The sequence below is a fragment of the Dendrobates tinctorius genome, unplaced genomic scaffold, assembly GCF_039654945.1.
Source record: "Dendrobates tinctorius isolate UK_male_01 unplaced genomic scaffold, ASM3965494v1 ptg000011l, whole genome shotgun sequence".
In the NCBI taxonomy this organism is placed as follows: domain Eukaryota; kingdom Metazoa; phylum Chordata; class Amphibia; order Anura; family Dendrobatidae; genus Dendrobates; species Dendrobates tinctorius.
The window spans coordinates 83785198-83810149 of record NW_027361679.1 but is presented as its reverse complement, the minus strand read 5'-3'; the positions used below and the strand labels follow the sequence as shown (position 1 = coordinate 83810149).

At 44.3% G+C, this 24952-nt stretch overlaps 1 protein-coding gene across 2 annotated transcripts in view; it reads right to left on the bottom strand.

Annotated features, from left to right (window-relative positions):
• HDGFL2 (HDGF like 2) overlaps positions 1-24952 on the bottom strand; it is an 86512-nt gene that overhangs the window by 58403 nt on the left and 3157 nt on the right. For both annotated transcript variants that reach the window (XM_073543993.1, XM_073544002.1), the window contains exons 3-4: positions 4544-4685; positions 3193-3321 (exon numbers count right to left, since the gene is read on the bottom strand). In XM_073543993.1, the coding sequence (XP_073400094.1) occupies positions 3193-3321; positions 4544-4685 (271 nt within the window). The remainder of the gene's footprint in view (positions 1-3192; positions 3322-4543; positions 4686-24952) is intronic.

Genomic DNA, 24952 nt, shown 5'->3' with positions numbered 1-24952 from the left:
AAGCTGGAAACAATATCTTTACTGCGGATTTTATTGTCTCCATTTTGAATGGAGGAATCACTAAACATTTGTTTAACCTTTTTAGGTTTACCATCGTCCTGAACGTCCCATCTGGTTTCTTCCGTAAGAAGATAGGGGAATAGAAGCCTTCTCCTTTTTCTTGGTGGGGAACTTCCTGTAACACTGCTTTCTCCACCAGAGTCTGAATCTCCTGTTGTACTGCAACTTGCTCTTCTGTCGACTGCCTCTGTGGGGTCACTACGAAAAAGGGTTTGGGTATGGTGTGGAATTTTAATTTGAGACCTGTTTCTATAATGCTTAGTATCCAGGAACTGTCTGATATCTTTTCCCAGGCCGGGAAGAAGAGGCTCAATCTTCCCCCTACCTGGGAGACATCTTCATTGGGGTTGCTTCTTGTCAGCCGGTTTCCTGAACATGAACCCCTTCCCTTTGCCTCTTCTATCTTCCCACTTGTCCTTGGAGTTTTTAGGCGGCTTTCTCTGGATAAATTTCCTGCTCCGAAAGCGTTTGAAGGGGAAATCGGATGGGTTAGGGAAAGATTTATTTTTATCCCCCGATTTCTCGAGTATATCGTCCAGTGTAGGCCCGAAAAGGAATTCCCCTTCACAGGGGATGGAGCACAACTTTGCTTTTGTTTGCAGGTCTCCCGTCCAGCACTTGAGCCATAGAGCCCTTCGTGCTGCGTTCGAGAATGAGGCTGCTCTGGCTGTCAACCTGATTGAGTCCGCAGATGCATCTGCTAGAAATGCCGCTGCTCCTCTCATTAGTGGGACGGAGTCCAGGATTTCTCCCCTTGGCGTTTTGTTCCTTAGTTGGTCATCCAGCCACACCATCAGGGCTCTGGCTGTGCAAGTGGCAGCTATAGCCACTTTTAGGAATGTATCCGCTTTCTTATCCATAGGGTCTTTCAACGTCCCCATGTCCTCGAACGGCAGAGAGAATTTTTTCGAGGCCTTCGCTATGGCTTCGTCCACTTTCGGTGCCTTGCCCCAAAACGAACAGCTTGGCTCCTCAAAGGGGTATTTTCTTTTTGGTGCTAGGAGGCCCTTTTTCACTCCCTCTGTATGAGCGCCTGGATTTTATCATTCATGGGAAACGACCTCCTTTTTTTCTGCTCCAATCCGCTAAACATGGCATCGTGGATGGTCCTCTTAGGCCTGGTGTCTACTAGGCCCATAGTGGTTCTGATAGCTTTTATTAAGCTATCCGTCTCTTCTATAGGGAAGCAGCTGTGGCCTTCCTCCTCAGATGACGAGGAAGGGCTGTGTCTGAAGAAGATCAGCTCTCCTCGCTAGGATCTGACTCGGCCTCCTTCCTTTTGGGTTTCTTATGCTTTTTGCTTTTCCCCTGAAGGGTTCTGACGGTGTTCTCTACCTGGTGGACAATTAGGGCTCTAAGGTCATCAGCGATCCCTGGGGATTCCTTGCATATTGTATGCTCAATGCAGGACTGACAGTCTTTTTTTCCCATGCTGTGGGGAGTTCCTCCTTACAAAGTGGACAAATCTTGTGGTTGGACTTCTGTGTGCACTTCTTCCCCTATGAGAGAAGGAGGACAGGCCCTAAATACAGCATATACGTTCACGTAGTCCACTTACTCGCCAGCCCGAAGAAGGATACCGAATCAGTCGTGGGCCCCGGATCTGTACGCGGCTTGTCCTTTGGGGCTCCTGCCCCCCCGGACTTCTTGCTGCGTCGGGACTCCGAATGGCTGCTGCCGTGTCGTTGTGACTGCTCCTTCGTTTCCTTCTTCCAGTGCTGCTGCGGTGACTTCCGTGGTTGCTGCTGGTGTCCTGCGTCTGAAGACATGTCCAGCAGCTGCCGCTCTTCTGGCTCCGTACTCATGGCTCCAGGTGGCAGACCGCGCTATGGCCTCTGTGCGCTTTTAAGCCACGAGAGGGCGAGTTCCAAAGGGAATTTTTATTTTTTTTGTAAGCACGCCCTGGTTTGCGATGCCCCCCCCCCAGCGCGCACCACCATCGCTCCGAGTGGTGCCCTGTGCGGACGGCGGCGCCTCCTCCTGCCCTCAGACACGTGAGTGTCGCTGCCCCGCACACCACCGCCGGCATTCCCAGAGGTGCATTGCGCGGTCGGCGGCGGCTCCTCCTGCCGACCCGCCTCTCGCACCACCACCGGCCTTCCCAGAGGTGCCTTGCGTGGGCGGTGGCGTTCCCCGGCCTGCCGGCCTCTTCCGGTCTGCGCGAACACCTCTGCCAACGGGGTCCTGCGCGGCGGCAGCGTCTCCCCAGGCTGCAGGCGCGCGTGGGGATACCTGCGCCCGCTGGCGCACTCCCACCCCGGTACCTGCCCAGGGCCACTTCCGTCCGCCATGGAAGGACGCAATCCAGAGGGAGGACGGATCTTCCTGCTGCCGTCTCTCCCCCCCGCACACCCTGGAGGCCCGCTGACCCCAGCGGGGGCGCCTCGGGTAACTGCCCCAGCTGGGACAGGGAGCTCCGGCTGCCATCCACCAGACTGGTCGGCCCCGGCATCCGGTAAGTCTGTAGGTTCCCTTGTGCGGACAGGAAACCAAATGATGCGGGAGAGAGGTACCGCCTTTTTATCGGTAGGTTTCCTGTCCCCGTGGGGCGGATCCCCTCTCTCCGTGGTGCCGTCATGGGGGAAGGAGAAATGGATTTGCTGGTTTCATTTGTCCATGGACTACAATTTTTTTACTCTTTTAGTTCATCAGCTTCTTAAAAGCTATTTCAAGAGCGCCAAATTTCTCTCAAATAAGCAGTTATGCCACCTACCCACAAACAGGACATCTACAAGCTAATCACTCCAACTTTCGTGGATTAACGAGCCTACGCTTTCTATTGAATATGCATTCTGGGCTGTGCGCTAATCTCCTTAGCTGTGCATTGTTTGGGGGGGGTAAGGGTGGTGTCTATTAAGCAGTCGATGGGTGACCCCTACTGATCTGCAGAATATTAAAATGCCTGACAAAAATAAAAAACACTGAGAAAGTTTAACTAGTTTCTCAGAAGGAACCTCTAGTTTACCAATGGTGTTTATCCTCCTCAAACGTGAAAGGCTCTACAAAAGAAAGCTTCCATTATAGATCTGAACATAGCCTAATGCCACCCCACATGAAAAGCGATGCAGGCACGACAAGCTTTAAGCCTTGTGGGGGGGGGTCGTTGAATCATACAGACCTGGGAATACATACCATTGTAGACTTAGGCTGTTCCTTTTCGCCACCTTCATCTTCACTTGATGATGAAGACTTTATAACAGGTGGTTTTTCCTCATCACATTCTTTCTCATTAAGTGCTTCACTATCAGAGGAGTTGGTTGACTGAAAAAAAAAAAAAAAAAGTTTAATTTTCAATGATCTTTTCAGAGTCCAGATACACACACGGAAAAAGTTAAGGGTGCTTTAACAATATATTTAGGCACCCGTTGAGTGGCTTATGTTCGAAACCCCCAGCAAAACGGGATTAGAATGATAAACGTACGCTTTGCCATGCAGCATATTCAGGCGAGTACACCTACTAGAGGCAGACACTCAGATGTAGTAGACAGTTTCTCGGTGTCCGCCTCCAGTGGCCTATACGCTGGAAAACGATGCAAGACAGAGCGAACTGTTGGCACCATTATGGTCTATGGTCCAGTCGGTGCATATGCCCTATCCAATTTTGCGGGGGGTTTGGACATAACCCGACGGGGCCAATGGCCGGTGCCTAAATGCAGTGCGAAAGCATTTTAAGGCTCTTTGAATGTAACCGTAAAAAAAAAAAAAAAAAAAAAAAAAAAAAAAAAGGCGGTCATCGCCGCCTACTATCGCACATGGACGCTTGCGATCTGCACACCCTATCATTAGCATAGGGTGCGCAGATCGTGCGCTAGTAGGATTTTGGCGTGCGCTGCGCACTTTTGAAGGTGCGCCGTGCGCACCGAAATGCAACATGCTGCGTTCGGCGCACACCGGCTCACCTTCAGAAGTGCGCAGCGCACGCCAAAGTCCTACTAGCGCACGATCTGCGCACCCTATGCTAAAGATAGGGTGCGCAGATCGCAAGTGTCCATGTGCGATAGTAGGCGGTGATGACCGGATGGGGTGGTCAGGGAGCCGGCAGGGGGCGGGGCTTAGTGGCGCCGTGCGCTGCGTCGAATAAACGCTAGTGTGAAACTAGCCTTAACCTGTTACCATTTCAGCAGCTGCTTTGTTTTCTCTAAATATCTCACAAGACAGGAGATTGCTGGCCCCCCACAAGTGATAAGGAGAGGGGCCCAAAATCCCATGTAAATGGAACAGTACGCAGTAGACCAGCATTCTATTCACTGCCTGGCAGAGACTGATGGCCAAGAACAGTGCTCATTTATCTCCATCCTCAGCACTCCTATATATAGTGCATACAGCATCGGTGGCATATGCACGATAATGCGCCATACACACAGGCACCAACTTGTAATCTCTGGGGTGTTCCAGTGGTAAATAATCCTGTGGTAACATAGCACATAAATACAATCAGTGGAAAAACCTATTTAACCATCCCTTTAAAAGCATTCATACTTACTTGAGCCGGAAATTTGTAGTTGCCATTTGGATTATTTTGAATTTCCCAAATACCTTCATTAAATCCCTTTCTTTTGTTAGGTTTGCCATATTTATCACTGTATTTATCATATGGAAAAAGATCCTTTGCGCCCAAAAAAGCTCTAGGAGAAAAAACAAAATGAAGACTGTATATATTATATACACCAACATTACTTCCCAAGTAATAACATCCATAATAAATTTAAAATTGAATAAGTTTGTTCATTCCAAATGTGCGCACAACCTCAAAGAGGGAGAGTATAGTTGAGCTGTGCTACACTTCAAGTGCTAGACGTTTTACCAGTTTGGTACTGGAAAGCTAGCTGTGCGGGTGTAGAAGTGTGTCACCCATGGTAGGAGCCTCGTTGGCCTAACGAAGTGGCAAGTGGAGGCAGCAAGAAGGATGATGATGTGTCAACAGGCTGTGGTACATGCTTATTAGCCTATCGGCGAGTGGACGATTAAGCATGAGAAACAGAATTTGCCTTAACAGTTGCAACGAGTGGACTTTGTTTAGCCAATTCTTATCAGGGCTGTGGAGTCGGAGTCGTGGAGTCGGAGTCGGTGCTCATTTTGGTGGAGTCGGAGTCGGAGTTGGAGTCGGTATAAAATGGACCGACTCCTAAAATATATAATAAATTGGGTACAGTAATTCAATGCAGGATGTGCTGAATTTTTTTCATAGGAATTTGGGAAAGTTATGAAATGTCCTATAAATGGCTGTTCTATTCCTGATCCAAGGCTACATTCACACACAGCGTTTTTCTTGTGTTTTTTGAGGATACGTTTTTCAGCTGCAAAAGCTGATCATCTATTTAAAAAACCGCATCACCTGAAAGGTTTTTGAGCTCATAGATAATGTTTTCAATAGCAAAAGCAGATTAGAAATCTGCTCTATCTATCCATTTATCCATATCTGTCTATCAGTATCGTATCTGTACCAAAAAGAATGAAAACCGGGTAGTACACAAATATATATTCTGTTCTATCTAAATATCTTGATTATGGGATCATAAAAATGATTAAATGTCTGAGGTTCACATTGTACTACAATAAATTTTTCACTTAAATATAAGCAATATGTGTGGGAGTCGGAGTCGTGGAGTCGGAGTTGGAGTCGGTGTAAGGGTACGTGCACACGCTGCGGAATCCGCACGGATTTTGCAAAAACCGCAGATAATCCGCAGGTCCAAAGACCTGCGGATTATCTGCGGTTTTGCCTGCGGTTTGGTCCTGCGGATTCACTATCTCCACAATGGTGGAGATAGGAACCCGCAGCGGTTTCCGCAGAAAGAATTGACATTCAATTCTTTCTGCGGATTCAAAACCGCAGCAAATACGCGCGGTTTTTTCCGCAGCGTCGGCACAGCGTTTTTTTTTTTCCCATTCAAATGAATGGTACTGTACACCGCAGCGGCCAAAACCGCAGCGGAAACGCAGCGGAATCCGCAGCGTGTGCACACAGCCTAAGGGAAATTGAGGAGTCGGAGTCGCAGGTTTGGCTTACTGACTCCACAGCCCTGATTCTTATACACACAAACACCAAAATTCTGAAAAAAAAAACCCACAGAAACACGACACCTTGACCCATTTCATATTGGGCGCCATAAACTTACAAGGCTTCACATTCTATCATTGAGGTTAACAGTCGTCATCTAGGGAACATTCTACTATGACAAATGCAACCAATCACGTAAAGATGCAGAAGCTAGCATAGACTACTGCATCTAAAATGGTTAAATGACCAAAATTGGAGTTATCGAGTAACCCACCTATTGCAGTAGGAGCATAGCTGTCCAATACTGTCAACTCCCACTTCACATCTATATTACATGGGCTACTCCAAATGTACTTCAGATGGTGTCAAGGAGTTAAGTTTTTAGGAGTTCTAGTATACCATACAAAGCAAGAGGCCATTAAAAGGGGGTTTGTTTGAAATTATTAAAAGTGGAAGACATGAGATGGTTTGGGGAACGTGGAGAAGCACCAAAGGGAAATGGTCATGTCCCCAAATGCCATTAGCCTGCTGATACAGGATTCATCTATGATCACACGTTCAGTATTTTATATTAGTAAGTCAAAACCAGTAGTTGGACAATCAGAGGAAAAGTATAATAGAAACACGTCACCACTTCTGCATTTATCACCCACTCCTGGTTTTGGCCTACAATTACTGGTGTTCAGTATTTTACGTATCCTAATAGTGTTACAGAGGTGTTCGGCCACCACACTGAAAGCACAGCGATAAGGGAGAAAATTAACTATTTCTCGAGGTTAATGTTTGGAGACATGACAGGTTCGCTTCAAGTTACTTAAAGCGAACCTGTCATCAGGATTTTGTTTAGTAAAATACAGACACTGTCAGGTCGGCGCCATTATACGGATTAATCCCTTTCAGACATCAGGCGTAATAGTATGCCAATGTTGGACTCCAGCGGTGAGCCCGCATTTTTCCCGGGACATGTGTGCCGTTTTGAACAGCTGTCGTGTACCCGCGATCCACCCGTGGCTATTAACCCATTAAATGTCGCTGTCAAACTGACAGCGGCATTTAATGCGCGCTTCCGGCAATGGTGCCGGAAATCTGCCCATCGGTGACCCCCGTCACGTGATAGCGGGTCACCAATGGGTCGGCATGACAACCAGAAGTCTCCAGCAGACCTCTATGGTTATCAATGCCAGATTGCGGCACGGTGGCTCAGTGCCTTGCAGCGCTGAGGTCCTGGGTTCGAATCCCACCAAGGACAACATCTGCAAGGAGTTTGTATGTTCTCCCCGTGTTTGCGTGGGTTTCCTCCCACATTCTAAAGACATACTGATAGGGAATTTAGATTGTGAGCCCCATCGGGGGACAGTGATGATAATATGTGCAAACTGTAAAGCGCTGCAGAATATGTTAGCGCTATATAAAAATAAAGATTATTATTAGATTATTACTGCTATGAGCGCTGTCTGGTGGTCGGCGCTCATAGCAAGTCAGCAATTCTGTTACATAAAGGTGAACTGATCATTGCATCTACTTTATGTAGCATAGTCTCCCATGGAGACTATTAAAGCATGCCAAAAGAAAAAAAAAAAAAAATTATTAATAATATAAAATGTTAAAATCACCCCCCCGCCTTTCGCCCCATTCAAAATATAACCGAAAAAAAAAAAAACACAACACATTTGGCATTGTTGCATTCAGAATCGCCTGAACAATCTAAAAAAAAATTAACCCAATTGCTAAATGGCGTAATGAGAAAAGGAAATTCAAAACACCAGAATTACGTTTTTTTGGTCGCCACGACATTGCATTAAAATGCAATAACGGGCAAGCAAAAGAACGCATCTGCACCAAAATGGCATCAATAATAACGTCAATCTGGCGCGCAAAAAAAAAAAAAAAAAATCAGCCCTAACAGACCCAATATCACGAAAAATGGAGACGCTACAGGTAGCGGAAAATGACGCAATTTTTTTTTTTTTTTAAATAAACTTTGGAATTTTTGTCACCACTTTAACCCCTTTCTGCCATGTGACGTACTATCCCGTCCATGTGCCCTGGGACTTAATTCCCAGGGACGGGATAGTACGTCACAGCGATCAGCGGCGCCCACATGGTGAGCGCCGCTGATTGCGGCCGAGTGTCAGCCGATTATCACAGATGACACCCGGCACAATGTGTCAGGGGCGGTCACTGACCGCCCCGACACGTTAACCCCTTTCACACCGCGATCAAACACGATCGCGGTGTACCGGGGGTTAAAGGGAAGCATCGGCAGGGAGGGGGCTCCCTCCGTGCTTCCCTGAGCCCCCCCACAGCAGCTCAATGTGCAGCGCTGCTGCTGGGGGCTCCATCCCTGCAGGTCCCCGAATCCAAGATGGCAACGGGGACCTTCGGGGGCCTGCAGGGAGCCGGCTTCCTCAGTGCCTGCAAAGCGCAGGCACGAGGAAGCCTTGTGCATTGCCTGTGACAGATCGCTGATCTGTCACAGTGATGTGACAGATCAGCGATCTGTCACATGACAGTTATGTCCCCCCTGGGACAATGTAATAAAGTTAAAAAAAAAGTGCAAAAATTAAAAAAAAATCGCTAAATAAATTAAAGAAAAAAAAAAAATGCCCTAATAAATTCATCTTTTGGAAATAAAAACAAACAAACAAAAAAAACAATAAAAGTACACATATTTGGTATCGCCGCGTCCGTAACAACCCGCCCTATAAAACGGTCCCATTAGTTAACCCCTTTAGAGAACCCCTTAAAAAATAAAATTAAAAAACGAAGCAAAAAATAATGATTTATTATCATACCGCCGAACAAAAAGTGCAATAACGCGCGATCAAAAAGACGCATATAAATATCCATGGTACCGCTGAAAACGTCATCTGGTCCCGCAAAAAACGAGCCGCCATACAGCGTCACCCGCTAAAAAAAAAATTATAGCTCGCAAAATAAAGCGATGAAAATTTTTTTTTTATATAAAATTGTTTTCATTGCATAAAAGCGCCAAAACATAAACGACATAAATGAGGTATCGCTGTAACCGTACTGACCCGAAAAATAAAACAGCTTTATCAATTTTACCGCAGGCGGAACGGTATAAACGCCCCCCCAAAGAAATTCATGAAACGCTGGTTTTTGTTCATTCTGCGTCCCAAAAATTGGAATAAAAAGCGATCAAAAGATGTCACGTGCCCGAAAATGGTACCAATAAAAACGTCAACTCGTCCCGCAAAAAATAAGACCTCACATGACTCTGTGGGTCAAAATACGGAAAAATTATAGCTCTCAAAATGTGGTGATGCAAAAACTATTTTTACAATAAAAAGCGTCTTTTAGCATGTGACAGCTGCCAAACATAAAAACCGCCATAAATAGTAAATCAAACCCCCCACTATCACCCCCTTAGTTAGGGAAAAATAATAAAATTAAAAGAAAATGTATTTATTTCCATTTTCCTATTAGGGCTAGGGTTAGGGTTGGAGTTATAATTGGGGGGGGTTTCCACTGTTTGGGCACATCAGGTGCTCTCCAAATGCAACATGGCGTCTGATCTCAATTCCATCCAACTCTGCGTTGAAAAAGACAAATGGTGCTCCTTCCCTTCCAAGCTCTGCCATGCGACCAAACAGTGTTTTACCCCCACATATAGGGTAACAGCCTACTCAGGACAAATTGCAAAACAACTTTTGGGGTACAATTTCTCCAGTTACCTTTAAGAAAATAAAAAATTGGGGGCAAAAATATCATTTTTGTGGAAAAAAATGATTTTTTTATTTTCAAGCCTGGGCGTTATAAACTTCTGTGAAGCACTTGGCGGTTCAAAGTGCTCACCACACATCTAGATAAGTTCCTTAGGGGGTCTAGTTTCCAAAATGGGGTCACTTGTGGGGGGTTTCCACTGTTTAGGTACATCAGGGGCTCTCCCAAAAGCAACATGACACACGCAGACCATTCCATCAAAGTCTGAATTCCAAAATGTCACTACTTCCCTTCCGAGCCCTGACGTTTGCCCAGTAGTTTTCTCCCACATATGGGGTATCAGCATACTCAGGACAAATTGGACAACAACTTTTGGGGTCCAATTTCTCCTCGTACCCTTGGGAAAATAAAAAAAATTGGTGACTAAAAGATCAGGTTTGTGGAAAAAATACAATTTTTTTATTTTCACGCCCGTGCGTTATAAACTTCTGTGAAGCACTGGGGGGGTTCAAAGTGCTCACCACACATCTAGATAAGTTCCTTGGGGCGTCTAGTTTCCAAAATGGTGTAATTTGTGGGGGGTTTCTACTGTTTTGGTACATCAGGGGTTTTCCAATTGCGACATGGTGTCCGATCTCAATTCCAGCCAAAAAAGTCAAATGGCGCTGCTTCCCTTCTGAGCTCCGCCATGCGCCCAAATAGTCGTTTACCTCCACATATGGGGTATCAGCATACTCAGGACAAATTGCACAATAACTTTTAGGGTCCTGTTACCCTTGGGAAAATAAAAATTGGGGTGAAAAGATCATTTTTGTGGAAAAAATATGATTTTTTAATTGTACCGCTGTACGTTATAAACTTCTGTGAAGCCTTTGTGGGTTCAAAGTTCTCACCACATATCTAGATAAGTTCCTTGGGGGGGTCTAGTTTCCAAAATGGGGTCACTCGTGGGGGGGTTTCCACTGTTTAGGCACATCAGGGGCTCTCCATACGTGACATGGCGTCCGATCTGAATTCCAGCCAATTTTGCATTGAAAAAGTCAAACGGCGCTTCTTCCCTTCTGAGCTCTGCCATGCACCGAAACAGTGGTTCCCCCCCACATATCAGGTATCAGCGTACTCAGGACAAATTGCACAATAACGTTTGCAGTCCAATTAATCCTTTTACCCTTGGTAAAATAAAAAAATTGAACCTGAAGTATTTTTTTTGTGAAAAAAAGTTAAATGTTCATTTTTTTTTTTTTTTTAATATTCAAAAAATTCCTGTGACGCACCTGAAGGGTTAATAAACTTCTTGAATGTGGTTTTGAGCACCTTAAGGGGTGCAGTTTTTAGAATGGTGTCACTTTTGGGTATTTTCTATCATATAGACCCCTCAAAGTGGCTTCAAATGTGATGTGGTCCGTAAAAATAAAATGGTGTTGCAAAAATGAGAAATTGCTGGTCAACTTTTAACCCTTATAACTTCCTAACAAAAAAAAAATATTGGTTCCAAAACTGTGCTGATGTAAAGAAAACATGTGGGAAATGTTACTTAAGTTTTTTGTGTGCCGTATCTCTGTGATTTAAGGGCCTAAAAATTCAAAGTTGGAAAATTGCAAAATTTTAAAAATTTTCTCCAAATTTCCATTTTTTTCACAAATAAATGCAAGTTATTTGAATGAAATTTTACCACTAACATGAAGTACAATATGTCACGAGAAAACTGTCAGAATCACCGGGATCCATGGAAGCGTTTCAGAGTTATTACCTCATAAAGGGACAGTGGTCAGACTTGTAAAAATTGGCCCGGTCATGAACGTGCAAACCACCCTTGGGGGTTAAGGGGTTAAAAAAGAACCTAGTCATGTTTGGTGTCTATGAACTCGCAATGACCTGGAGAATCATAATGGCAGGTCAGTTTTAGCATTTAGTGAACATGGCGGGAAAAAACAAAAAAAAACACAACTGAGATTGCACTTTTGTTTGCAATTTCACCGCGCTTGGAAATTTATTACCCATTTGAAAACATGACATGGTAAAAGCAATGGCGTCGTCCAAAAGAACAGCTTGTCCCACAAAAACAAAACCTCACATGGCCATTTTGACCAAAAAAAATAAAAATAAAAAAAAGTTATGGTTCTGGGAATAAGGGTAGCAAGAAACGAAAATGCAAAACCAAAAATATCTCTAGTCATTAAAATGATACCTTGGCTGATGAAATCTGTCTTGTGGTCGTTGTTTAATCTTTATTTGCTAGCATATGTATCTTTATGGCACATAATTCATAAAATATTGTGGATTACAAAAAGAAAATTACGGTACATTCAACAAAATGGCAGTGGTGCCTGCGAAGTAGCATGTATCGCATTATGCATATAATATTGTTGGACAAAGAAAAAGGCTGCAGCAAAACTGCACCGGTGGCGCTCGTGCAATAGCATCTATTGAAACAGGGTAGATGCTGCTATGCATGTACAGCCACCATTTTGATGAAGGTTTTTTTTTTTCACCCAACATTATATGCATTTTGTGATACATGCTACTGAGCAGGTGCCGCCAGCGCCATTTTGCTGAAGGTAAATTTGTTGTTAGAGCCCCACAATATGATATGCATTATGTTAAATAGGAGGCAGCTCACCGAAGGATCATTAAAACTGCGGCCGCGAAGGGTACCTACTGTATTCCATCATCTCGGTTTTAAAACAGCGATCGGGAATAAAGCTGTAGCGCCTCCCAGAGTTGGAAAATCTCCAGGGTCTCGACTACTGAGGGTAGTTGAGATCCAGGAGAACATGATCAGGTCTGGATTTTCCAGTGTCTGATCACGTGATCGCTGTCATTCATCCTTTTAGTTATATATTTTTTTTTTTTATCTATCTATGGTATTTTTTTTCCCATTATTTGCAGTTGTGGGTTGAGGTTGATGTTAGAATTTGTTTTTTTTCAAAAGTAAAAGTGTTGAGTGCAAGTGCTCACTACTCGAGTTAGCTTACATCGGGTGCTCTGGTATGCACGGAGTATTGCGGATCCCCGTATGTTTTTTTTTTTGTGGGTGTCTAACAGCCGTGAAACATGCGGGGGTGGGGACTCGAGCATGTCACTCGCGTACCAGTGATATCTGGTGCATACCCAAGCATCCAATGCAAACTGCAGTAGTGAGCACAGTTTAGGGCACATCAGGGGCTCTCCAAACATGACATGGCATCCGCTAATTATTCCAGAAAATTTTTTACATTCAAGAAGTCTAATGGCGCCCTTTCCCTCCCAAGCCCTGCTGTTCGCACAGTGTTTTTATTTTTTTTGGCAAGATAATTTACTTTTTTTTTAAAATTTTTCTTAAAAAAAAAAAAAAGTTATGGTAAATGTCCATTGTTTTTCACATTCCAAAAATCCCTGTGAAGCACCTGAAGGGTTAATAAACTTCTTGAATGTGGTTTTGAGCACTTTGAGGGGTGCAGTATTTAGAATGGTGTCACTTTTGGGTATTTTCTGTCATATAGACCCCTCAAGACACTTCAAATGTGAGGTGGTCCCTAAAAATAATGGTTTTGCAAGTTTCGTTGGAAAAAGGAGAAATTGCTGGTCAACTTTTAACCCTTATAACTTCCTAACAAAAAAAAAAAAAAAAAAAGCGTTCTTTCAAAAATTGTGCTGATGTAAAGTAGACATGTGGGAAATGTTATTTATTACTATTTTGTGTGACATAACGTGTATAAGCAGAGTTTTTCAACTCATTTTTTATTCATTTCTCTTATAGCGCGCACAGTGACAACCACAGTCGCCAGCTTCCAGCACACATCCTACTTGCCTGCGCGCCCTCGCTGCATCTCATTGGTTAGCTAGCAGCTTTTCCGGCCTCGCTCATTAAAGTAATGAATATGCACGCCTCTCCACTCCCATAGGTGTGGAGTGAATATTCATTACCTTAATGAGCGGGGCCACATGACTGCTCGGCAGGAAGAGCTGCTGGCGTCGGAACGAGATGCATCGAGAGCATGCAGGCAAGGTAAGTAGCATGTTGGTTTGTTTATTTAATAGGAGCCATGCATACCAGGATAGCAACGGGGGAGCCATGAACACCAGGACAGGGATGAGGGGACAATCCATACCTGGCTTATACTCGAGTCAATAAGCTTACCCAGTTGTTCGTGGCAAAATTAGGTGCCTCAGCCTATACTCGGATAGGCCTACACTCGAGTATATACGGTAACTTTATGATTTAAGGACATAAGAACTCAAAAGTTTGATACATTTTCCAAATTTAGGTCAAATTTCAGTTTTTTTTCATAATTAAACAAGTTATAGGGAACAAATTTTACCACTAACATGAAGTATAATATGGCACGAAAACTCTTAGTATCAGTGGGATACTTTGAAGTCTTCTAGAGTTATTACCATAAAGCGACACTGGTCAGAATTGTAAAATTTGGCTGTCACCAAGGCCAAAATTGGCTCTGTTATTAAGGGGTTAAACAACCACCACAAAACAGATTTCATCAACCAAGGTATCATTGTAATCAGTATAAAGGCACCGACCTGACACTGTCTGTAGGTTACTGTGCACAATCCTGCTGACAGGTTCTCTTTAATGTTTCCTTCAAGCTAAGTGTGGGATTCTGTTGGTTTTGTGTTACCAGAAAACGGAGCTTAGTAAAACGCAGAAGACCTGCTGAGCTATGGTGCCTTTATGGCACAGTGGACACAGGTAAGCAGGGATACAACTACTGGATGATTAATGGACGTATTGTCACATTTCTACGAACACAATGTCACTGAGGCCTTGTAAGCGCACAGGTCCAAACAGACTGGGGGCAATGGGCAGCGGATGTAAAAGAAAGATTGCTTGAACAGTTTTACACGATGAAGCAGTAAGATACAGTGATGCTTTATACATTAACCACATACCATAAAGTCCCATTCTCTGCCTTAGGCCAGAGCGGGGTTGGAGAATGCCCATCTACCAACTTGCAGGTTATTGGGAAAACACACACAGACGCTGCCAAAAATCACAAAATCGGCCTTTCAGAAAGAACACATTCTGTAGAGTCTAGCAGACTGATATGGCTTTCCATAGAAACACACACAAGGCTGGCACTCAGCTCTTCACATACCTGGAAGCAGTCATGCAGACCAGCTCCGATTTATGCTGCCCGTGGTTTGGACACAATGACTCGTCACAAGATCCATTTAATACATGCCCTTATTTTAAATACCTTCTCACTGTTGCTAATTATGGTGTTACCACTTTAATTCCCCCTCTCTCCTTTCAAGATATTAACTTATTTTCCTGGCAACTCAGCACCTTGATTGCTCATACTACACACTAACACTTGCGTTGCACTATACAGTGACTAAAGGCATGTGCTCACGTTGTGGATTTGCTGCATATCCGCAAGTGATTTACAGTACAATGTTATTCTATGGGGAAAAAAAAACGCTGTGCACATGCTGCGGAAAAATCTGGGCGGAAACGCAGCGGTTTATTTTCCGCAGCATGTCAATTCTTTGTGCGGACAATGTACCTGATTGACGCTGGGACAGAGGCGGGATGGGGAGACAAAGCAGGGGGGCAACTATAATCCTTTCGGGGCGCTATTAAGGGAGACATCTATGACTGGCTTGTGGAGGACTCGTAACCCTGGGGTGCGTAAATTTTCGTGTTTCTCAACAACTTTCTCCTCAGTGTCAAGGATTGATTTGGCGCCAGGGGATGAGAGGATGCTGAGCCTTGTGACGGACGTGGGCTATCTGACCAGAACGGTGTCTGACCACTCCCCAATGTATGTGCTGCTTGGTGACCAGGGTCAAATGATCAGTAGTAGACCGATCTGGCGATTAAACCCCTTCTGGTTACAGCTTATTGATAAAGGAGGTCACTTGGAGAGGGAGCTTCGGGAGTACTTTAAGACCAATAGGGGTACGGCATATGAGAGGATTGTTTGGGAAGCTATGAAAGTTTTTTGTAGGGAGCTGTGTATTAAAGAGATATCCAAGATCCAAACAAGCACATAGCAGAAGGATCAGCTGGCATTCCGTGTGTTGGAGGAGGCATTGACTCATGACCCATCCACTAGGGCACAAGAGAGGCTAGAAAAGGCTCAGGCCGGAGTTAATGCACTGTCATTGCGAGCAGCTGAGCGGAAAATGATGTTCTGTACTATGCAATATTTTGAGGAGGGTGACAGGGCCGGCCATCTCTTGGCTCTAGTGGCTGCTGCACACAGAGACAGCGCTTACATAGTTGCCTTAAAGGTTGAGGATGGACTTGATGTCACGGATACTCGGGGTTTGCTGGAGGTGATGGCGGGCTTCTACACTAATTTGTATGGGTCACAGGTGCAGCCGACAGATAAGTAGATTGATTAATTTTTGGTTAGAGCTGGGCTTCCAAAATTGTCTATGGAGTCCCCCATTTTGATACACGAAAGTTGTATATCTTTGTACCGTGTTAGTCAGTATATTACTGCAGCTGTTGGAGAGGACAGGGAGCTTCTGACAATGATGCTTCTTAGTAAAGGTTGTGATTTACCTGCAGCTCCCCTTAGCACTTCCAGATTTGGATTGTAGGTGACTACTAGAGGCACCCGGTTATTTTCTTCTTTAGCTTTACTACAAAAATATGCCCGATTACAATCCATTTTTCCAGACCCCCCCACTGCTGTGTTTTAGGTAGCCCCCTAATCTAAGAAGCATCATTGTCAGAAGCTCCCTGTCCTCTCCAACAACTGCAGGAACCTTTCCTTGTAACCAGAAAAAATGTAAAACCTGTCCATTTATGATGACCATGGGACACGATAAAGATCCCCAGCTCACATCAGGACTACAAGATCCCAGGTACTTTCAGCTGCATCACATCTAATGTGGTGTACTTAATTATTTGTACTAAATGTCCAAATGGGGGTCTGTATGTGGGGGAGACCGGGCAAAAACTGAGAACAAGGATGAATTTCTGTGTTGTGCATAAATATGTGATTTTTCAGATGTATTAGTCTAGCCTGATGAAGAGACCTGAGTAGTCTCGAAAGCTTGCAATGTGTTACCATCTTTTCAGTTAGCCATTAAAAAGGTATCAACTACTGAGGACTCTCAATTCTGAATATTTTTCTATGGAGTTCCAACATTTTTTAGATGAACCATTTGATTTAGAGGAGCTGGAGTTGGCACTCGCCTCCATAGCTAATGATAGGGTAGATAGTTTGTTGGGGGGAAATTTTTAAAAAATATAAGGAACTTCTGTTGCCTGTTTTGTTGGAAGTATACACTGTGTGCAGAACTATTAGGCAAGTTGTATTTTAGAGGATTCTTTTCATTATTGAACAACAACTATGTTCTCAATCAACCCAAAAGACTCAAATATCAAAGCTTATTATTTTTGGAAGTTGGAGTGGGTATTTTTAGATTAGGCTATCTTAGGAGGATGTCTGTTTGTGCAGGTAACTATTACTGTGCAGATTAGGCAACCTAATAAAAACCAAATATATACCCATCTCACTTGTTTAGTTTCACCATGTAAACCAATCTAACACAAAATTTAAAAATAAGCATTACAGACTTTCAAAAAAAATAAATAAATAAATAAAAAATAATTATATATATATATATATATATATATATATATATATATATATATATATATATCAGTGACCAATATAGCTACCTTTCTTTACGATGACACTCAAAAGCCTTCCATCCATAGATTCTGTCAGTTGCTTGATCTGTTTACGATCAACATTGCATGCAGCAGCCACCACAGCCTCCCAGACACTGTTCCGAGAGGTGTACTGTTTTCCCTCCCTGTAGATCTCACATTTTTTGAGGGATCACAGGTTCTCTATGGGGTTCAGATCAGGTGAACAAGGGGGCCATGCCATTATTTTTTCTTTTTTTAAACCTTTACTGGCCGGCCACGCTGTGGAGTATTTGGATGAATGTGATGGCGCATAGTCCTGCATGAAAATCATGTTTTTCTTGAACGATAACGACTTCTTCCTGTATTACTGCTTGAAGAAGGTGTCTTCCAGAAACTGGCAGTAGGTCTGGGAGTTGAGCGTCATTCCATCCTTAACCCGAAAAGGTCCCACAAGTTCATCTTTGATGATACCAGCCCATACCAGTACCCCACCTCCACCTTGCTGGCGTCTGAGTGGAGCTCTCTGCCCTTTACTGATCCAGCCTTGGGCCCATCCATCTGGCCAATCAAGAGTCTCTCTCATTTCATCAGTCCATAAAACCTTAGAAAAATCAGTCTTAAAGGGAATCTGTCACCCCTTTTTTGAGATATCATATAATGATATCATTCAATTGTTTGTCACAAGGATTCTCTTAGTACTTTTGCTTCCCCCTGACCCTGCACCTTTCATGCATAAATACATCTGAACCGATATAAGAAAAGGTATGTAAACTGCCGCTGTCCGGTCCGCTGGGCGGGGCTTATTCACTTGCTCCCCCTCCGTCTTGCTCTACACAAGAAGAAATGCGTAAAGCAAGACAGGGATGGAGCAGGTGAATAAGCCCCGCCCAGCGGACCGGACAGCGGCAGTTTACATACATCTGAATGATATCTTTATATGATATCTCAAAAAAGGGGTGACAGATTCCCTTTAAGATATTTCTTGGCCCAGTCTTGACGTTTTATCGTTGTTTCATGTTCAAAGGTGGTCGTTTTTCAGCCTTCCTTACCTTGGCCATGCCCCCGAGTATGGCACACCTTGAGCCTTTTGATACTCCAGTAACGTTGCAGCTCTGAAATATGGTGGCAAATGGCATCTTGGCAGCCTCACGCCCGATTTTCCTCAATTCATGGGCAGTTATTTTGCGCCTTTTTTTTTTTTTTTTTATCAACACGCTTCTTGCGACCCTGTTGGATATTTGCCATGAAACCCTTGATTGTTCGGTGATCACTCTTCAAAAGTTTGGCAATTTTAAGACTGCTGCTTCTCTCTGCAAGACATCTCACAATTTTTGACTTTTCAGAGTCCGTCAAATCTCTCTTCTGACCCATTTTGCCAAAGGAAAGGAAGTTGCCTAATAAAGCACACCTTATATAGGATGTTGATGTCATTAGACCACACCCCTCCTCATTACAGAGATGCAAATCACCTGATTTACATAATTGGCAGTTGACTTTCAAGCCTACACAGCTTGCAGTAGGACAACATGTATAAAAAGGATGATGTGATCAAAATACTCATTTGCCTAATAAATCTGCACACAGTGTATAAGGCAGGGGTAGAGAGGGGTGAACTCCCGCGGTCCATGCGAGAAGCGATCATTGTTGTGCTTCGCAAAAAGGGTAGAGATCCCACCGCATCGGCTTCATATCGCCCGATCTCATTATTGACAACAGATGTAAAATTGTTGGCGAAGATGATGGCTAATCGTCTTAGTAAAGTCATAACATCTATATTACACCAGGATCAGGGGGGGGGGTTCATGCCAAACAAATCTGTCAGGAACACCGCACTGATCTTGCTCACTGAGCCAGTGCGCGTGTCCTGAGTAAAGCGAACTGTGCTCAAAGATACCTATGGAGCGGGCAGCAGCCGAGTAGATACGTACTTCAGAGCCGCAGGACCTGAAGCACGTGACTGCTAGGGGCGTGGCCTAAGCTCCAGAGAGCTAGGAGCTGCAAGAGAACTCCTAGCAGGGTAACTGCGAGACAAAGTTACCAAGGGGCATAGACAGGGAGGATAGTCAGGACGTAGCCAATGAGTCATACACAGAGATAGCTGCGAGGTACAAGAGGGGCGAGCAGAGAGTAGTCAGATAACAGGCAACGAGTCATACACAGAGAGGATAGCACAGTACCGAATCAACAGGAAAACTCACAACGGGGAACAGAACCGGGTCAGAACCATATAAACAAGCTATAACAACGAACAGGCACAGGCACACAGAGGTCAGCACACTCGGCCAAAGGCAAAAGTATAACTGACAGGGGTTGGAGCTTCCAAGGGGTTTAAGAAGCTCTCCCAGAACTAAAAAGAGGCCACAATCATTAACCCGAGGTGTGCAGGTCAAAACCTGCACTGAGCTCCAGACATTAACCCCTGACATGCAGCTCAAAAACCTGCACTGGGATCATGACAAAATCCACAGCGACGAATCTGAGGACACTCTATTAATATGCAGGCGGAGGTGGACAATGTAGGGCATAGAGCGATCCTGTCATTAGATGCGGCCAAGGCATTTGATACTGTAGAGTGAAGGTACTTGTGTGCTACAATGTGCTATATGGGCTTTGGGGAAGTATTTATTAAGTGGGTTCAATTGCTGTATACTGCTCCAAAGGCCAGAGTGCAAGTTAATAATCAGTTGTCTGAGGAAGTTTTCCTTAATTAGGGGTACGAGGCTGGGGTGCCCCCTGTCTCCCCTCCTGTTTGCCATAGCAATTGAGCCACTGGTGGCGGTAAGATGGGAGCAAAATATTGTGGAATTCCAATATGGAACACGAGGAAAAGGTGGCACTCTATGCTGACGACATGCTGTTGTTTTTGGGGAATGTGGGGGGTTCTTTGAGGACAGTGGTGACGGTCTTTGATGAATGTGCCGGTGTATCTGGGATACGTATTAATTGGGATAAATCGGTGCTGCTGCTAGCCCGCGGGACCCCTGTTGATAGAGATTGTGTAACTCAACTACAGGTAGTCAAGGAAAAAACACAAAAATTGAGCTTGGTTTGAGTTGATACACATGCAGCATGTAAATGCGTGTTGCCATTGGCCATAAAACCTGCAAAAGACAAAATTAGCAAAAACCCTGTTTGGGACCCAGTGTAGGACTATCGCGAACAGAGTAACCGTGTCGTGGTGGGATGGCTTTCATGCTACTTTTTATCAAAAAGATTATTACTAAAAACTCTTATTTAGATGCACTTTTGCTTTCACTTATTTAGTTACAGCAGGGTTTTTGCTCATTTTGTCTTTTGCAGGTAGTCAAGGAAGTTACATATCTGGGTATTAAAGGTATCAAACAATCTTATGGACTATGAGATGCTTAATTTGGCTCCGCTATTGTGTAAGTTGTGTAACGGAAGATCGCGGCATGGAGGAAGCTAAACTTGACAATGGCCGGGGCATGCGAACTTAATTAAGAGGATACTCATGCCTCAGCTTTTGTATGTGCTGCATAATGCACCGATCTGGTTAACACAAAACAGATTTTATAGAATTAATGTCATCTTCCGGGATTTGAAATGGAAGGGAGGTCGAGCGCGTATCAAGCTAGAGTTGATGCAGCACCCAAAAGATGACTGAGGACTGGCTGTTCCCAATCCATGGTTATATTACAATGGGTGCCAATGTCAACATATGGTGGGATCACAAATTTTCTAGTTCAGTGGGGAAGGTTATTTCTCACATGGTGGCCAAGGGTCCACTGTTGGCTTCCTTGGAGGCGGGCAGATTTCGGCTGAGTTCTAGAAGGTTTCCAACACTGGCGCTGCTTGAGAAATTGTGGAAAAAAACTTAAGCAGTGGAAGGGAATAATGGAATACACAAGTTACACATCTATTTGGTATGTTCCGCAGTTGACCGAAATGCTACATCTATGAAATTTTGGACAGTGGAGAAGATAAGGTATATGGTATGTGTCGCAGCTACTGGATGGTGAGACGCTCAAAACATTTGAAGCACTTGAGAATGAGTTCCCTTTGGAGCGCAATATGTTCTACAGTACCGACAGCTGCGGCATGCATTTCATAAGTAGTGAATAAGATCACCGATAATGATACAGAGGGACAGTTTGTTGAGTATACTTGGGGCACAGCGGAGTACTAGGGGTTTTATAACACTTATTTGCAAGGGATTGCTGGACACGATTTTAGACAGACATCTGTTGACGACCAAAGTGAGGTGGATTGTGTACTTGGGAGACATATCAGATTTTCAATGGGAGTCAGTCTTGCAATACGTCCCTAAAATTTCTATAAGTGAGTCTGGGAGGGTGTCGCAATTATTCACCATACATAGGGTATATAGGACTCCTGTGTGGATGAAAAAGGCTGGTTTGAGAATGGATTCCAGGTGCCCGAGGTGTACGATGGATGAGGCCGATATGCTATGGTCCTGCCCCAAACTGCAGGCATTCAGAATAGTGGTCTTGAATTTGATAGCGAGAGTGATGGAAATATTTCTCGAGACCCACTTACGTGCATTTTAGGGCATGTAGAAGGGGTGGCGAGGGACAAATGGGGCAGACTAGCGATAGCCAAAATGCTATATGTTGCAAGGAAGACTATTATATTACATTGGCTGGATGAAGATCCTCCTACTAGAAAGGAATTTGTGAACAGAGTCAATTTCGTGATACTTATGGTGCGGAGTGTGTATATGAAAAGAGGCAAAATGAATCGCTATGAGGATATTGGACTTTCCTGGGTTAGCCTCTCTGGAACTCATCTGTGACAGGATATCAGGGTTATAGAAACGTGTGCGGCAGTGTATTATATGGACAAGGATCGTGTAAGCGTCACAAGGAGGGGGTTAGGGGAGGGTTTTCTTAGTTTCTAAGGGGGGATTTTCTTGTATTACTAAAAATGTAAGAAAAGTAATATAATGCTGATATATTTATACATGCCTATGTAATTGTATTACTAAAAATGTAAGAAAAGTAATATAATGCTGATATATTTATACATGCCTATGTAATTGTATTACTAAAAATGTAAGAATGCCTATGTATGTATTGTTATCCTTCTCATTTTCTTCAATAAAAACTACTTGATTTAAAAAAAAAAAAATGGCGTTGGTGGTGCCTGTGCAGTAGCTTCTATCGCGTTCCGAATTATGCTACTGGGACGGCGCCATTTTGAGGTACAATTTTTTTTTCTCTCAAGCAATTTATATCACCAAATAAAACATAAAAATATGGATATTATAGATGCGATCATGCTACAGCGCAGGTGCCGCCATGATGAATGTCTTTTTTTTTTTTAACCATAATTCTATGCAGTATGTAAATTAAGGGGCAGGTCAATGAGGGATCAGTGACCTGTCAGCAGTCTGCATTATGAATATATAATCAGAGCACCACATGAAGACCCCCACAGGCCGCCCCGGGGTACGGGCATATCATTAACTCAAAACTGAAAATAAAGATTCAACAACCACAAGACGGATTTCATGAACCAAGGGATCATTGTAGTCAGTATAACAGCGCCGACCTGACACTGTCTGTAGGTTACTGGGCACAATCCTGCTGACAGGTTCACTAAAAACGGATACCATACATACAAGTGAAGGGAGTGTTAAGTATATTTATGCTCTCACTGCTCATTTATAAAGCCCCAGAAGAGGATCTCAATGTGCACAATGGTGGAGGTGGTTTAGACTGGGTACTGCCTGGGTGTTTTAATGAAGCTCATTAAAATAAAATGTCCATGGATTTAGGTTTTTAGGACCCATAGGCCATGAGAATATGACAATACGGGAACAATGTACAGTGCTGTCTAGACTCTAGAGAGAGGTCAGATGCTTGTTGCTGAATCCAGTGATCTTCAGAAGATCTGCTTAAGATCTGTGGAGGAACACCTGCTCCCTGCACTGCAATAGCTGTGCAAGCCAATCAGAGGCTGGAAGCGGTCGTTGGTGTTCCCGTCACAGAAAGTGCATGACGTCAATGCCATGCGCCGCTCCGTCTCCCCAGGAGCAGAAAGACGCTGCTCATCATGGGAGCGGGGACACGCAAGAAGAAATGTGTACGTGAAGAATGGCAGGATCGGGGACATTATTACAGGATGGGGTCAAGACAAGGAAAACTACAACAGCATGGGGGCCACATCATTCATTATTTTATAAGGCATAGTGTGGGCCATAATTACTGTATGGACCCAAATGAAAGGAACAAAGGAAAAAAAAATTATGAAAAAAAACTATTAAATTGGCCACTAATAATGCTATTATATGTAAAAACGAAGGGAAAGAAGTGGCATCACTAAAAATGCCAACCTAACACACAAAAAATGCGGTCTGTCAACCTCAAGTTTTTCTATGTGCGGTCCATTTACCCGGTCAAGTTTGCTCCCCTGCATCAGATATTTTTCAGCCAAACACTTATTCTTGCCAACAGTCATCACTACACAAGGGGATTGGAAGGTCTGGTCACAGCTTTGGTAGCGGTGAATACCGCTCAGTTGTGTCTCTATGGAAGTCTCCTTGTTCAGTGGCCATGCACCTTTACTAATCCTATTACACTGCAGATTAGCCCTTTATCTGCTAATAGCATTATTCCACATCAGGTTCCCTTTAACTCCTCTCCTGGAATGTTACTACTGTGCACACTCCTCCAGACTCTGGTGGTCGGTCTCCTTGGAAACCAGCTGTACACTGTGAAAGCTAAAAGCTCTCATTGCAGGAGATTGACAGCAGATGCCAAATGTAAATTAACTGCAACTTAGTTATTACTTATATTCATTCTAACTAGCGAAAGCAACTTAGGGTGTGTGCACATGCTGCGGATTTTGCTGCAGATCCGCAGCGTTTCTGGCCCCGCAGGGCCGCAACAGAATTTTACAAATCCACAGAAAGAAATGACATGTCACTTCTTTTCTGCGGATTCCACTGCGGTTTACCATCTCCTCCATTGTAGAGGTGATAAACCGCAGGCAAAACCACAGCTTAATCCGCAGGTCTTTTGACCTGAAATTTACCTGCGGATTTTACAAAATCCGCGGGGAGAAATCCGCAGCACCTAAAAACTACGTGTGCACATACCCTTAGTAACACGAGACTCCCCCGACTAAGGCTGGGAATGCTACCGATTTAACGTGGGTGCTCTCCTTGGCATGTGTACAGAGGTGTCACTGGAGTGAAAAGTGTGGGGCATTAGTGATGCAAAAAAAAAGATCTTTAGGCTGTGAAAAATAAAACCTGAGAACGTTTGTATACCTGTGAGGGTCGCACAGTACGAGCCGCCAGCACACGCGGGTACGTGTGTTCCTGTGGGGGGTCGCACAGTACGAGCCGCCAGCACACGCGGGTACGTGTGTTCCTGTGGGGGGTCGCACAGTACGAGCCGCCAGCACACGCGGGTACGTGTGTTCCTGTGGGGGGTCGCACAGTACGAGCCGCCAGCACACGCGGGTACGTGTGTTCCTGTGGGGGGTCGCACAGTACGAGCCGCCAGCACACGCGGGTACGTGTGTTCCTGTGGGGGGTCGCACAGTACGAGCCGCCAGCACACGCGGGTACGTGTATTCCTGTGGGGTCACACAGTACGAGCCAC